This window comes from Galeopterus variegatus, unplaced genomic scaffold (assembly GCF_000696425.1).
Source record: "Galeopterus variegatus unplaced genomic scaffold, G_variegatus-3.0.2 Scaffold1990, whole genome shotgun sequence".
In the NCBI taxonomy this organism is placed as follows: domain Eukaryota; kingdom Metazoa; phylum Chordata; class Mammalia; order Dermoptera; family Cynocephalidae; genus Galeopterus; species Galeopterus variegatus.
Window position 1 is genome coordinate 286254 of NW_007728101.1, and position 15578 is coordinate 301831.

At 33.6% G+C, this 15578-nt stretch overlaps 1 protein-coding gene across 1 annotated transcript in view; it reads right to left on the reverse strand.

Moving 5' to 3' along the window:
- LOC103596339 (glutamate receptor ionotropic, delta-2) overlaps window positions 1–15578 on the reverse strand; it is a gene marked incomplete at its 5' end in the record, with an annotated part of 308693 nt that overhangs the window by 267880 nt on the left and 25235 nt on the right. Inside the window, one exon of the mRNA XM_008579952.1 lies at window positions 4702–4821. Coding sequence (XP_008578174.1) covers window positions 4702–4821 — 120 coding nt within the window. The remainder of the gene's footprint in view (window positions 1–4701; window positions 4822–15578) is intronic.

The window sequence follows — 15578 nt, forward strand, 5'->3', positions numbered from 1 at the left end:
CATCTAGTAAATCTATACTGCAATTACTTGCATGGTAATGTTTTCCTTTGATAAGTATTTTCGTAAATATTATTATGTGTATTTATGCCTGTGTGAAGGAACTGCCCCATTTATAAATGGAGCTGGTAATCCACAAACTAATTCATAAAACCCTTAAAGTTACTTGACATCTAGATTTGGAGTTTTGTAAAGTCAGTAATTAATTAAAATTACAGTTTAGTAGAAAAACATTTGAGTTATAAAACAAATACTTAAAAGTTAAGAATGCTTAAAAAATTTTAAAATAAAAACAAACAAAAAATTTTGAGTCAACAATATAAAAGCCACCATAGAATAAATAAATATTTATACCTGTAGTGCCTTTCACATAATACCTATATAATGCCAGCCCATTGAAGAATTTCAATCCAGCATGGAAGGTGGAACATAGAAACATAAACAAATAAGTGATTAAAAGACTTATTTAATATTAGTTAAGAATAAAGTAGACATACTTCGATGTATGTGATTCATTGTCACCTTAAAAGCACAGATAACATATCACAGACATATTCAGAGCAGCGTGAAACTACAGTGATCTTTGAACTGCATTGAACCACACTGGTCTTAGAAGGCTAAACGAAGCCCTCTCCTGCCATCCTCAAAAGCATGACTTGGTGAGTACCTGGAACCCCTCCATCCCTGGAATCATGAATTCATGTCTTTCTCCCTATACACAACTTCCTGACTCCGAAGTTCTCTCACTTAATCCTTATTAGCGTACAGGCTCTTCAGACCTGCGCAGGGCTCTATCCATCTGAGCCATACTTCCTTTCTGTTGGCGGGACTCCTCCTGTCTTTGTTGCCTTCCATGTCCAATTTAGATTTCACGCTTTGTCACTTTAACCATGCTCTTGCCAATATCCTTAACCTCACTGCCTCATTTTAGTGCTATAAAAAAACAAATCAAATCAAAACAAAACAAAACCAACCTGACAAAACCCCACTCCTACATTAATTCAAACTTATTCAGTCTGCTGAATTGTGCTAGACAAATAAATACAACCGTAGATTAGCGCTAGAGTGAATTCTTGATCTTTAAGCTAATATGAGCCAAAAGCTCTACCTGGAAATTTTTCCATGTTCCCTAGTCAGTTCTCTTACATTTGCCACAGCAGCTATTTTGAAACTTCTTCAATGTCTTCAAACATCCAGCCTCATTATCTCCAATGTCTTCTCCTACTTGTCTCCTCTTAGCATATAATCTCACTTCCCACTTCTCCAATAAAAGACGATATATTTCTTAACAATTTCCTTAACTTCCTGACACCAAACATTAAGACCATTCCTTCCTTACACACAACCCCTTATCACTCTGAAAAATGATGTACTCGGTGCCTAAGGTTAAGCCCTCATCTAATTCTGGATCCAATCCTCTTTCTCTCTCCTGGACCTCTATCAATGATCAACTTTCTTTTCTTTATCTTCATTTATATCCTCCCTGCTGGGATGGTCTGTGAGCATTCAAATATACTTAAGTTTTTTACATCCTAAAAATTCTCCCCCTCATTTTCACAAAGCCATTTACTTACCACCCAAAGCCTGCTAACTTCCCCACCTTCCTTTTTACTTTTCTACTGTTGCTATTTAAACACATGGCATTACCACTCCACCGAAATTTCTCCCATTAATGACAATTCATTGCAACAACATCTTTTAATGCACTAGGTTTCACATTGCTAATATTTCTAGGTTAGGCCAGCATAACCTTAGTATCAAAATCCAGCAGAAAGAACAATTTCAGGCAATCTCAGTCATAAACATCAATGTAAAAACCTTAAGCAAGATGGTAGCAACTCAAACAATTATTACGTAAACATAAACATACTTAGAATTTTATATAAATGTAGATCTTATTTTTATATTAAAATTATGTACATCTCATAGGGAGCTTCTGATTGAAGTTAATAAAAAAGAAAAAGAAAAAATCATATATTTCATAGTACAGTGTTGAAATCTTTTACTCTAATATTGATAATGATCGAAAAATTCCTACTACTATTACTTCCACTCGGCATCATCCTAGAAGCCCTAGTCAGTGCACTAAGGTAAAATAAGTAAATAAATGATGTAAAATTACAAAGGGATAGACAAAAACTCTCATTAGTTGCAGGTGATAAGATAATTTGCAGAGAAATCACAAGAATCTACAGATAAGTTATTAGAACTAAAAAGCTGAGAAAGAAAGCTAGATATAAAATCAATATAAAATGTCAAAAAAATGAAATTTTAAAAGATACCATATTATAGTCATAGAATATAATACCACCCAGCAATTTAAATTAAACAAAAAAGCTATTGGTACATAAAAGTAAGGATGCATCTAAAAAAAAATGTTGAGAGAAAGAAGATAGAAATGAGTATATATTACATTACCCATTTATATGAACTTCTAGACAAAGCAAACTATCTGTTTTGTTAAGAATGGAAACAGGAAAGGTGGAAGATTTTGGGCAATGGAAATGTTCTATAACTTGATCTGTGGTTGGTGGTCACATTGGTGAATGCAATTGCTGACATTCACTGTACACCTAAAATGTGTGTTTTATTGTATTAAAGTTATATCTCAATAAAACAAACATGATACTATATTGAAGAGTGAAATTTTACTCTTTTCTTGACCTATATATTAAAAAAATAAAGTTCTAGGTAAAAAAAAAAGACGTTAATCTAAAAGGCAGGGCTATAAAACCTTGGAACAATTGAGCATAGTCTTTCCTACTCTACACAGAGGAAATGAGTTCTTGAATAAGACTAAACAGCAATAATTACAAGAAAAAAAATCATGATGCTGCTAAATTTAAAGGCACTATAAATTGCATGGAAATAAAATCTATGGGGAGAAAAACAATACTGGCAACATAAATTACAAAATACTGATATTTAAAATATATAAATAACTCAATCAATTAGAAAACAAAAGAAAACTTTCCCCCCAAATGGCCAAAAAAGTTGAGTGAACAATTATTTCAAAGAGAAATCTGAAGAGAATAAAGATATAGGAAAAGGTGCAGAACGTTTTTATAATTAGGGAAATGTAAATTGAAACCATGAGAATGTATCATCATATACTCAATAAATTAATAAAAAAAAGTCTGACAAATCCAAGATAAAGTTAGAATGTGGGGCAATGAAAACTTGCCTGCACTACTGGTGGTATGTAAATTAGTGAATCTATGAAAATGGGTTTGATGTTATCTAGCAAATTTAAGATATGCTTTCTTAAGATATGCTTTATGTGGTATCACGACAATTCTACTCTTGTATACAAAACCTACAGAAATAAGTGCACAAGTATAAGACTGTATCCAAGATATATGTTCAAGAATGTTTATAATAGCATTACTTATAATAGTCTAAAAATGGAAACAAACTGCAGTAGATTGTGACACATTCATACAATAGAAAACAATACAGCAATATAAATGAATAAACTGCAACTGTGTGTAACAACGAGGAGGAATAATACGAACATAACGTTAAACTCAAGAAACAAGAAAAAGAATATAGGCAATATTGAGTCCATTGATAAGCTGTAATATTGGCAAAACTCATTATATAAGGATGCAAACACAGGTGATAAAATGTATTTAAAATGTAAAAAAAATGAGTATCATAAAAATTCAAATTAATGGTTATTCTACTGAGAAGGGAGGTCTGGCATGTAATCAGGGAGAAGCATATGGAAGTGTTTAGGATCCTTAGTATGTTCTATTTTTTGACCATAGCAGTGGTTGTTTCCTTTAAAATAATTCGCTAAACTGTCTTTGCGTTTTATGCAGTTTTCTATATGCTTGCTATTCTTCACTATAAAATAAAAATAAAAATTTATTAAGATAATTTCAACTCCCTTAGCATAAATTTACTGAGAAATTTTTATTGCTAATAAGAATAACTCCTAACTTCATTTTATCTAGATTTTTCTGCATCTTACATCTGTGCACTGAAAAGAAACACCTTCAATGTAGTCAACTTTTTACAGTTATAATTTATATTTATCAGCTCTATATGCACACTAAATTACCTGAGGTTTTTCACTACCAAGAATACATAAAAATGGCAAATCCAAACTACAGAAAAGTCATTTCTCCAAAGACTTTTATATTTTCCCTTGAGAAAGTTATTGTCTTAGTATTTCGTGAAACATCCTTTATCAGCAGTCAGCTTCTTCTTACATGTATACAACAAGAGCTCATTTCCTGTAAACTGTTTTCCACTTATTACATAACACGTATAGAAGTTGAAATACTGTAATGTCACATTTTATAGTAGACTTTCTGTCTTACTATATGAAAAATTTCCAGGCTCTTATTCCAATTTTGTTCATGTTACAAGTTAAAAACCAAGCAGGTATGCATCATGTAAGTATTAAATTCAGTACTTGATTAAAGTTATTATTATAATGAATGAAAGATTATGCCATTTCCCTAGATGACCATGAGATTACTTTTTCCCCCTTTAAATTACTCTAAAGCATAAATAGAATGTATTACTTAATACTGCTGGTTAGTATTAAAGGTCATTTCAATGACTAGTTCTCTCTCCTTTTTCTTTCAAAAAATACAGATTTTAATGTGTTTTGAGATCATATTGCATGGAGAATAGTCAAGCAAAACCATAGTTAGTATAGGAAAAAGCATATTTATCAGTATCTGGTCTTACTTTGCGAACACCTCTGCCAAGCTCTTCTCCATAGTTGGTTCCAAGAATTTCAAAGTGGACATTGGGATTGCCTCCATTTTCTCCAAATTCTAGCTCTCCAGTCAACCCACTAACTCCACCCTAAAGGAGAGAACAGATACTGATGTAAAATTTCAGAAAAATTAAAGAAAATAAATAAAAGGAAGTCCTAGGAACTCTACTTTCATGTATAAAATAAATATTTCAAGCATGCATTTATTAACAGGCTATTTTTGATAGGTGCACAGCACAAAAAAGAGTACAGTTGGAAGGCTTCTTGGATATCATTTAATTCAGTCTCATCTATTTGCCATACATACAAGGAAATTTAGACCCAAAGAGTCAAATGACTGCATGTTAGAGCTGAGACTAAATTTCAAGCTAGCATTTTTGCCACCATACCTTGTGTCTTGCATGGATTCATTAGTCAGAAAACAATATGCTACTGGAAAGCATAAAATCTACTCTGGAGACAAGTTTCAACAATGTTCTTTGCTCCAGCACTATTTCATTCAAATTTGATCTAAATTTATACCTGGGAATGTTAAAATACATGGTTTCTAAACTATTGGAGGTTTATTTTCCTCCTTCTTTAAATATATTTTCCAAATTAAAAAAAGAGAGAGAGAAAGAAAGCTAAATTAGGCTTGAAATCTGTTTTTACTCTTAACTGGTAGTGCTGGCTGTTGATTCATTGGGGATTTCCAAGCTTCATCTTTCATTCCACATGACAGATGTTCATTTCCCCAACAGATGGCAATGTAGGTCATACTTCTTTCTCTCTTGTTTACCATTCTTTTCTCAGTTTAGTTTATCAGCCCTCATTATTTCAGATTTTACAAATGAAAATCACATTGTGAGTCACTTCAACACTAAAGTATGTCTAACTTAGAATTTTGGCTTGATAATGACATCTATTTGGACAACAAATTATTTCAGTTTGTAAACTGCTTCAATTATCACTCCTGCAATGTTGATATTTAAATATATCTATTTGCCATAACCTATAACTCCACTTCTAGTGTTTTTTGGCTGATATTATGCTGTCTGCTATAACTCCTACTTAATCTGTGCCTGGCAGCCTATCACTTGATGCTAATTCATAACAAGAGTTCAATAAACCATTGTTGGTTGATGTTTTTCTACTTTAATCATTCATTTCAATATTTAATCTATTTTATTTTTGTAACAGTAATAATCAACAAAATTAATCCTCCGCTATTATTTCTAGTCAGCAAGCTTCTCTTTTATTATCCAATTTTATTAATTGAAAACCCGTTGAATTTGATGTGTCTGTGCTCTTTTGTGTATTATTTAGCAGTCATTAGCATAGGTCACATTTCTTGGATTTTACAAATGGAATCAGAAATTACTGGCTGTGTAAACCTAAGTCATTTAATTTCTCTATGCCTCAATTTCTACGTCTATTAAATGGGAAAGTAATGGTACCTACCCCTGAAGATTATTACGATTCGTATAATAATATAATACACATAAACAATATAGAGAAGAGTACTTGACATATGGTGAGAGCTTAATTACTATAATTATTATCATTATTGCTTCCACCAGTATTTTATTCTTTAATTTTTGAGCTTTCTAGTTTTCGTAGAAATTATAAGCATGGTCTTGGTTTTATTCAATTAAAGTTTATTAGGTTTGCAAATATTCATTATATGCTTGAATATTTAGATGGTTATGGAAAATATTTATGCAAACTTAACTCAATTACATTTTATTGATTAGTACTTCAAGAGAAAAGAATTAAAGCAGCTGGTCTAGGATTTATTCACTTCTTTTACTGGTGGATGTGTAGGGCAAGGGGTGGGGTGGGTTTGGCAGGGGTAAGCAGGTATAATGTCCTTGTCACCTGGAATTCCAGGTAAATAGACTAGTAATATTTACTAGGAGGAAGAGTCCTTATCTATACAAAGCCCTTAGGAGGATATTTCAGGAGAAGGAAATATTGTAGTAAATAAACCCAGGATCTATGGATTAATGGTTTGCTCCCTGGAATGTATCCTGAAGCTTTACACTATCTAGTGTAAAAAATAAGATATTTCATAATGTAATTGTTCCCTGTTGTGAGAGGTAAACCTGCAAGATATTCCTTGGAGACAGAATGTGCATGTTCAATGTGGGAAGAAAGGAGCTGGAGAGCCATGCAGAATGTGCCATATGTTTTCTCCTTTGTCTGTGCCCCTTGCTTGCCTGTACAAGTATCTCTGATGTAGGTGATATATCCAATTCTTGCAAGCCAATTTGATCTTATGTGTTAGTTCAGTATTAATATCTCAAAACATCCAATTATCACTTAAGATTTTAAAGACTGAATTAAGTAGAGTGGATCTTATTATCATTAATGTCATCAAATGGCAAATACTGCAGGAAACTGACTGACAAATATAGCTTGTATTACTATAAGTAAGTTCAAACTACTGATATTCAGAAATCTTTTTATAAGAACTTTTCTTTTCCTCAGCCACACATCTACCTCAAATATCTCCTAATTATATCAGAATCTTAGATTTCTGTCTTAGTATTTAATTTCTAGGAAAAAAGGAAAGATACTGTACCTTATTAATATGATTGCTATATAGCAAATATAGTACACACCTGAAATTTTTAAACATATGAGCACTAGACTGCTTGTTGCTTTACTATTATTCCCAGTCAATATGCAGATGACCACTCCAGGCCATGTCATTGCACCTAGCTTGTATCTGCCACTGAGCGACTTAGTGTACTTTCATTGAACAAGGTACAAAAAACAATAAATCAAGGGACTTGCATTTAGTTTGCTGCAGCCTCCACTTGTCTTGTTCACCTTTTTGACTTTGTAATTTATCTTCTTTATGCTATATTCTTAATGAGTTCTTGGCATGTGTAATCAATGAAACCTTCCCTCATGAAGATGTCAGGGATGCCTGGAAGGTCAGTATTTCAAGCAAAGAAACCCTTTCACTGAAGCCCTTTGTTACATCACCCAGACTTAACCACTCTGATTTTTGATTGCCTTAGAAAATTCCTGTGCTTTTGAACTTCTTTTCATCTCTCCTCAGATGACCCTTGAAAACAGAGCTTTGGTAAAAATGTGTGCTGACCAGGTGACAAGGAATGGTTATTGTCTTCGTGCATGCACAGTTGTATTTTTTTTAATCTCTTGATGTGGCAGATTCTAAACAAAATAAGCTAATGGGACATTGATAGTATGAATAATGCATACAGATAATTTCTAAAAGTACTTTAAATTGACAGTAAAAATTGCTGACAGTGTAAACCTTTTTAAAATGCCAAATAAAATAAGTTTGGATTTCATCCTACCCACCTGATATAGAATTATTGGTGAGCATCAAATATAGAGAACAAAGAGAAGAAAAATAAGGAGAATAGAATTAGTGGTTGGTAATAATTTACTACTGGATAATAAGTTTCTGAAAGGCAAAAGTGTGTTGTTCCCTATAGGATAAGTGGGGAAAAAAAATAAAAAAAATATTTAGTTAGCCTTTATTTCATTCTATGTATGAAGGATCTTTTCCTATACTTGAAATTGCAAAAGAACTTAAGGACACTTCAGGAGGATCATATGGAACATCAAATATTTACCATACTCACCTAAGTTCCTTATACATATTCCTAGGTTCTTTGTAACCTGCAGAATGCTTAGTAACCAAGGACACCCTGTTAAATAACCATGAGCACAGCAAGGCAGTGAACACACTGGGAGATGCCAGAATCAGTGGCGTGCTCTGATACACCCATGTTTCATAAGTGTAGGTGCAGAGAGAAAAATCCCTGCAGAAGAAAAATACTGCATTTTCTAAGCAAAGATAGTATGAGTAGATAAATGCCAGGATGCAGGATGTGAACAACAAAAATAAAAACAAAAAACTCAATTTGTGTGATATTTAGAAAAATGATATTTGCCATATAACATTTATATATATATATATGTATATATGCACATATAAGTTTACTATATACATATACACTCAAATATTCATAGTAGAGACTGTGGCAAACTGAGAATAGGATGTTGCTAGCATTTTGATTATGCTCTCTACATCTTAGAGGAAACTGAAATCTAGACAACTAATTAATCGAGAAACCTGAACTAAAATTATCTTGTACTTATTTTTTCCTCTAGACTATATAAACTGTGTGTCCAAAATAACATATGCATATCATAGTGAATTGTTCAAAAAAATGTATGTTGAACTGAATTAAGTTAAAATCTATGCTACTTTACCCACTTTACGATTCAAATGACCTGAACTTGGAGTGTACCTTGGTGAGTCTGCAAGAGGCCAATTTCAAGGGCATGGATGGTGTTTATAAAATCTCCTATGGCAAAAGTTTATTTGCACACATTTTTTTAAAAAAGGCTGTCTTCTATTCCAAGTCAATACTGTTCGTGGTAAGTCAGAATATGTTTTCCTAAATTCTCTCTTTCCTCTAGGTTTGTAGATTCTAAATAATACACAGTGCTTTAGACAAAAAACAAAGTAATATGTTTCCATTCCTTTAAGTACTGCATAGAAATTTTCTTAAAAGCACTCTAAACCAAACAAAACAACTAATTAGAATTATTTTCATCCAAGCCATAAATCTAGGAGTCATCTTTTTATTCCTCCTCTTCCTCACACACTTGTATTAAATCACCAAATCTTATTTCAGTCTCCTACACATCTCTCAAAGACATTTAGTTCTCTCCATCCCGTGGCCCATGCCCTTGCCAGGCTTCCTCTAAGTAGGAACATGAACTTCGTAATTGATGTTTTCTCATCCAAACTGTCCTGGTTCAAAGAGAGCCGGAGAATGGATTCTCCACTTGGCAGTCACAGGGTAATCTGATCTTGTCACCTCCCTGGTTAAAATACTTCAGTGTCATTTTACCCCTCAAATAAAGTTTAGGAAGTTTATCACGGCTTACAAAACCTTTCATGTTCTTTCCTCATCTCCCTCTCTTCGCTAATAAGGAACCACTTCCCTATTCTCTCTCTTTTCTAGCCATCCCGGTCTTATTTCAGATGCATACAAATGCTGTGCTCCCTTTCCTTCAAGCCTGCTAACATTCCCTTGCATAAAACATTCTTCCTCCCCCATTCCTGGAATATTTTTCCCTCCCCTTTCCTGGCTAATGCCTACTCATACTAAACATGTCCACTTCTATGTCACTCTTAGGCCCAAGTAGGCTTCCACCCACATTTTTCCCTAACAGTTGGTATTTCCCTTTTTGTAGAACCGATCACACTTGTAATTATTTCTGATATTTCTATTTTCCTTCCTTATTCTATGATTTCAGAGATTTCCTTCCTTATCCTATGATTCAATAAATATTTGTTGAATGAATAAATTATAAGAATTGGTATAATTATAATATTTTCATCACTTCGTAAAATACTCTTTCAGATATCAAAATGTACCAATATGAGAAAATGTATTGGTACTTAAAAATTTGGGATACTCCTCAAATGTTGGTATTTTCTATTTTCCCACATTCAGTATTGAAAATAATTACCAAAGAGTTTAACAGAAATTGATCAATTAAGCCAATGTGAAAGTATTTGACTTAAGTGTTTATTGAATCTTAATTGACTTTCTTAATACATAGAAAATGGTCAGTGGTTTTATGTGTAATCACATATATTTGAATGTAATATTTTTCTTATTTTCATTTTTTTAATTAAAGATGTAAGGGTATTCTTTCTAAAACCCAGGTCTGATTTCATCCCAAAATTCTTTACTGTCTTTCATTTACTCACAAAATAAATTCTGTTTCCTCAATCTCTTTATAGTCCAAACAGTTCTCTCCATGTGTTCTGTGCACTCTGGGAAATTAATCAACCTTTGTCATTGTACACATGGTTTATTCTAATATATATATCAGCTAGAGCACTCCCATCACCTGAAATATCCTTTTCCCATAGCTTTACATACCCCAAGCCTTCTAGTTTTCAAAATTCCATTAAGATACCATCAGTTCCATGCAAATATTTCTAATCTATTTTCTGTTTTATGTTGGGTTCCCCAGGAAATAGCTCTGAGATGGAGATTTGCTGGTATGAAGGAGATTTACTTGAATTGCTCCTGAGAAAGCACCTGCATGGGAGTGAAAGAAGAGGGATTGGGCAGAGGGAGAGGTGAAACTGTGATGCAAATACAACACAGCAGCTCAGGTGACCCAGTGGGCTGGCCTGTAGTTATAACAACCCTTCAGAGTTGTCCCGAACTGAGGGAAGGGACTTAGACATTTCTAGTACTGCAATAACTTTCCATTGGTGTATGCTGCTCCCAGGAAGTGTGTGGAGCAGTTCCCTTCTGTCCAGGACAATTCCTGAACAGAGGCTCAGCTGTGTGCCTTCGTAGGGAACAAGTGCCTTGGCTGTGAAGTGTGTATCTGAATGTGTACCACAGTAAATCATGCTTTTCTCTAAAATTCCACAGAATCATATTTTATTACATTTGGGGCCTGGTAGTAAATACTGACTAAGTATACAAAAAGCTATACTCTGGAATATACTTAGCCAATATTCACTACTAAGCTTTAAATTTCATTTTTGGGTAATCTCATAAAAGGGTTGGCACAGTACATTTTATAATATAGTAATATTTGATAAATACCTCTTAAAAGAGTGATAAATGAATGAATAAAATGCATTCTTGGAAATTATTTTAATATTAAAAATACTAATGCTAATTAATGAGGAAAAATGATTTCCTTTAAACATAGAACAATTCTATAAATAAAAATGGGCTGCTCATGTTGCATGGCATGACACTATTCCACTACCTGTAAGCAAGAAGATAGATGTCTACTGGTTAAATTGATTTCTAAATGTTCCAGGGAAGTGGTTTTCAAATTGTGGTTCTGAGTACTGGTTGTGATGGGGTTCCATCTGTGGAAATCCTCTCCCACTCTCCTCCAGAGCTGCTCAACTTTTACTGATTTTACTTATTTAGTTAAAAAAGTTTAAAAGGTTGCTTAGGTTATGTAACATGAACAAGTTAAATTATTCAATATGAAATTCCTCCCCCCCCCAAAAAAAATATAACAATTAAATGTAGCTTCTCATAATAAACTAAAGATTGCAAAAAAGGACATATTAAAACTTATATATGGTTTACATAATATAACACATGGTGTTTATTTTCATGATTTGTTGGTGTGTGTTTTCTTTAGCCATGCAATTTTGACAGGAGTGAATAAAAGTACCACCACGATCAGTGAAAAGAGTAAATGGTTTAGTACACAGATGAAAGAATTAGAAGCCAAAAAACTTGGTACTTAAAACAATTTAGCTGTGTAACCCTTAGCAAGTCATTTATTTTTTTCTGAGGCTCAGTTTCCTCTACTTTAAAATTGAGGGAAATAGGTTAGACCAACGCACCGTTACTCTGAAATTTTATGAATTACTAATAAAAATTAAAAATCCTAAGTACATAAAATAATAAAACAAAATAGAAGGGCACTTTCTTCACAAAATTTTTTACAAATCTCTTTTCAAACAATACCCTTGGTAGACTTAAGAGTATAATACTTGTGGCATTTTATTAAACCAAGATGCTGTTTATCACCAAATTATACAAAATTGAAAGTGGAAGCTAAATCAGTTAGCCAAGCAAAGTTTTAAAAAGACATAGAGTATTAGAACTGAAGTAATAAAATTAATTTTATTTGAAGATGATATCAATGTCTGTTTGAAAAACACAAGAGAAAAAACTACAAAGAAAGAAGCAAGAACCAGTAATTAAGTTTTACAAGTTGATCAGGTTAATGACAAAATGTATTAAACATCAATGACTTCCTCATATCCCTACAATAACTAGTTGGGAAATATAATGGAAACATATCCCACTCATGATAGAACACACACGTGCATGACCCGATAAGATTTTAGGAACGAATACAATGGAAACATGTATGAAGAACACTATAAATCTTTAATGAGGGTTAAAAAGCTGATCATATGAATAGATACCATCCCCATATATGGGAAGAGTCAACAGTTCAAAAATTATAATTCTCTCAAAAATACTTTACAAAATCCATGTAAATAACAATGTTGTAGGAATGTTGATAGTATCTGGGAGAAATAAACATTTGAGAATTAAACTCTAATTTTTGAAAAAAGAAGAAAAATGAGGAAACACTTCTTTTACCAATTCATACAATAATTTATAAAGCTACTACACAAGAGTACCAGAGAAAGCCACCCCCCCACCCCCCTTTACTGGACATTTATACTACTTATGTCAATTTAATCACTTTTAAACTCTTTTGTCTTACCCCTATAATGAGAATACAAATTAATTTAGGGACAGAAACTCATTCTTTTACTTGTTTATACTCTGTGCAGCAGTACATAGTTTTGTAAAGTATATATAGCATGCCCTTAGTATAGGGCATGTAATTAAAAATTTTATCACTAGAATATTGCCATTGTAATAAAGAGCCTGACCTCATTTGTGATGTATGGCTTCTGACTTCTTTTTAAGCCTCTCTTTCCCTTTCCTCTTGGGTGCTACATCAGAACAGGCTGATTAAGAAAGTCCCTTCTGCACTTCCTTATTTGATTCCCTTGGGAAATTTAAGCCTTTAAAATCTCCAGCCCACATGGGTGGGACTTTTCCCCAGCCCCACCCCCTAGCCACTAAAAAGGCTCAGCCCACTCCTGCCTTCTGCTTTGCAAAAGCCAGCCTGGATCTGTTTGGGCCCACTCTGCTCTCTTAGAGATTCTCTGTGTGAGTAATACACTTCCAAATTCTTTTGGTGTGTGCAGTATGATCAGCCTTGACCTCTGCATAGGATGACCAAAAGCACTCATTTGAGGCAAAAAGTAACAGGACTGGGAAAAGTGGCATCATTTTTTAAGGTCAATTTGAAATGTGAGACAAAAAATAATGAAATTGAATATTTGCAATCATGTACATTATTCAAACTTAGCCTCCTGATACACAGAATGGATATACGAGGGGTTTTCAAAAAGTTCATGAAAAGATTCGTATTATCTTTTAATTCTATTACTCCATGAACTTTTGAAGTACCCTTGTATTCCTTTAAAAAGTACCACTGGGGTAAAAGTTCAGAGGGACAAATATGCAAATAGTCCCCCAAATAACATTTCATAATTATTCTATTAAATTATTGTTTTGATTATAAATTTTCTAACAGCAACTTTTTCTATGTTGAATGGGTACATAAGAGATACCCTACATATTATGGTGTGTGTCTCTCTTTCCTTCCTACTGACTGATTCTTTTACTAAATAAGTAACATTTCATAATTATTCTATTAAATTATTGTTTTGATTATAAATTTTCTAACAGCAACTTCTTCTATGTTGAATGGGTACATAAGAGATACCCTACATATTATGGTGTGTGTCTCTCTTTCCTTCCTACTGACTGATTCTTTTACTAAATAAGTGTCTCCTAAGCAACCTCCTAAAGTATAATTCTATCTTTGTGAGAAAGCTGCGGAAGAACAAATATATTCAGGCTCCTAGATCCTAGCCAAACCATGAATTAATAAATTGGCACGATCAGAATCATGTTCAACAACCTCCCTTGCATTCATACCTGCCAACTCTCTACATAGATAGAGCTGGGAGATTTTGGCAACACCTAGAGATTAGATTTGACTTATTCATTTCTCAGTTGAAAAATCTTTCTCTGCCAATATATTGAATACATTTAATTCCCAAGTATTTCTGTTGATAAGAGCCTAAATTCTCATAGTACTAGGAGAAAGATGCAGACGATTCTCCATTTGAAATATTTCTTTTCCTCCACTTCTTGCTTTTTTGTACATCTAGTTCCCTTCTAACATTAAATTTTTACATTTTTCTTTGACTTTTCATTTGACTGGCTATTTTTCTTTGTGTTTCAGGAGAGAAAGGCAAACACGTGCAGAAAGAAAAAAGATGGGAAAAATAAAGAACATAAACTTCCAAATGGCTGTCTCCTTTGTGTAAAGGGTACAGGAGAAATTTGTTTGTTTTATTAATCATTTCATCTTAAATCCAAGGAGCTGTGCAAGACAAACGGAAAATGTCAGCAAGGATGACATGACAAAGAGGCTAATAAACTGCAGAATGCTTATACCATTGAGAGGGGCAAAACAACATAAACTGCCTTCTGGAAATGGAGCAGGTAGCTAAGCCAAAGCAGCTCACAGCCAGGCTAAGCAACACATTGACGGTAAAGAAGAATCATGCAATCAGGTACCCCAAATAGTTCAAAGACGCTGCAACATATTAACTGTGTATGAATCATACTTTATTGTAAAATAAATTAAAGGTCATTACATCCAATGCCTTACCATGTACAATCTAAATGAAAAACTGCTAAGTACATGGTTAATTTTTTTAGTTGATGGTGTGGTTCAAAACAAACAAAAAAAAACTCTTTATACTTTGGGATAGATACCAAAATTATTTGATATAGCCAAGGCAATTTAAAATATCTCAATTACCATATTTTTACTTGCATGAAATTCATAAAATTCCCTTACAATACGGGTTTCCTTTGTGATCCTCTGATCTTTTTCTTTTTTAATATTTTATTTCTCCATTACACTGTTTTGTGTTGTGAGTTGGCACAATATTAGTGAGAAAAAAAGTCTTCTAAAAGATAGCTCATCAGTGATTTATTGTATCCTCCTTACATGAAAATTAAGAGGAGTGAAATGCTCATCAGAAGTTACCTTCTTGGGGGCCGGCCCGGTGGCGCACTGGATAGTGTGCCGCTTGGGAAGCGCGGCGGCGCTCCCACCCGAGGGTTCGGATCCCACATGCAGACCGGTTCCCGCCCACCGGCTGCGCGAGGTGCGGGAGCCACGCCGAGGGGCGCACCCC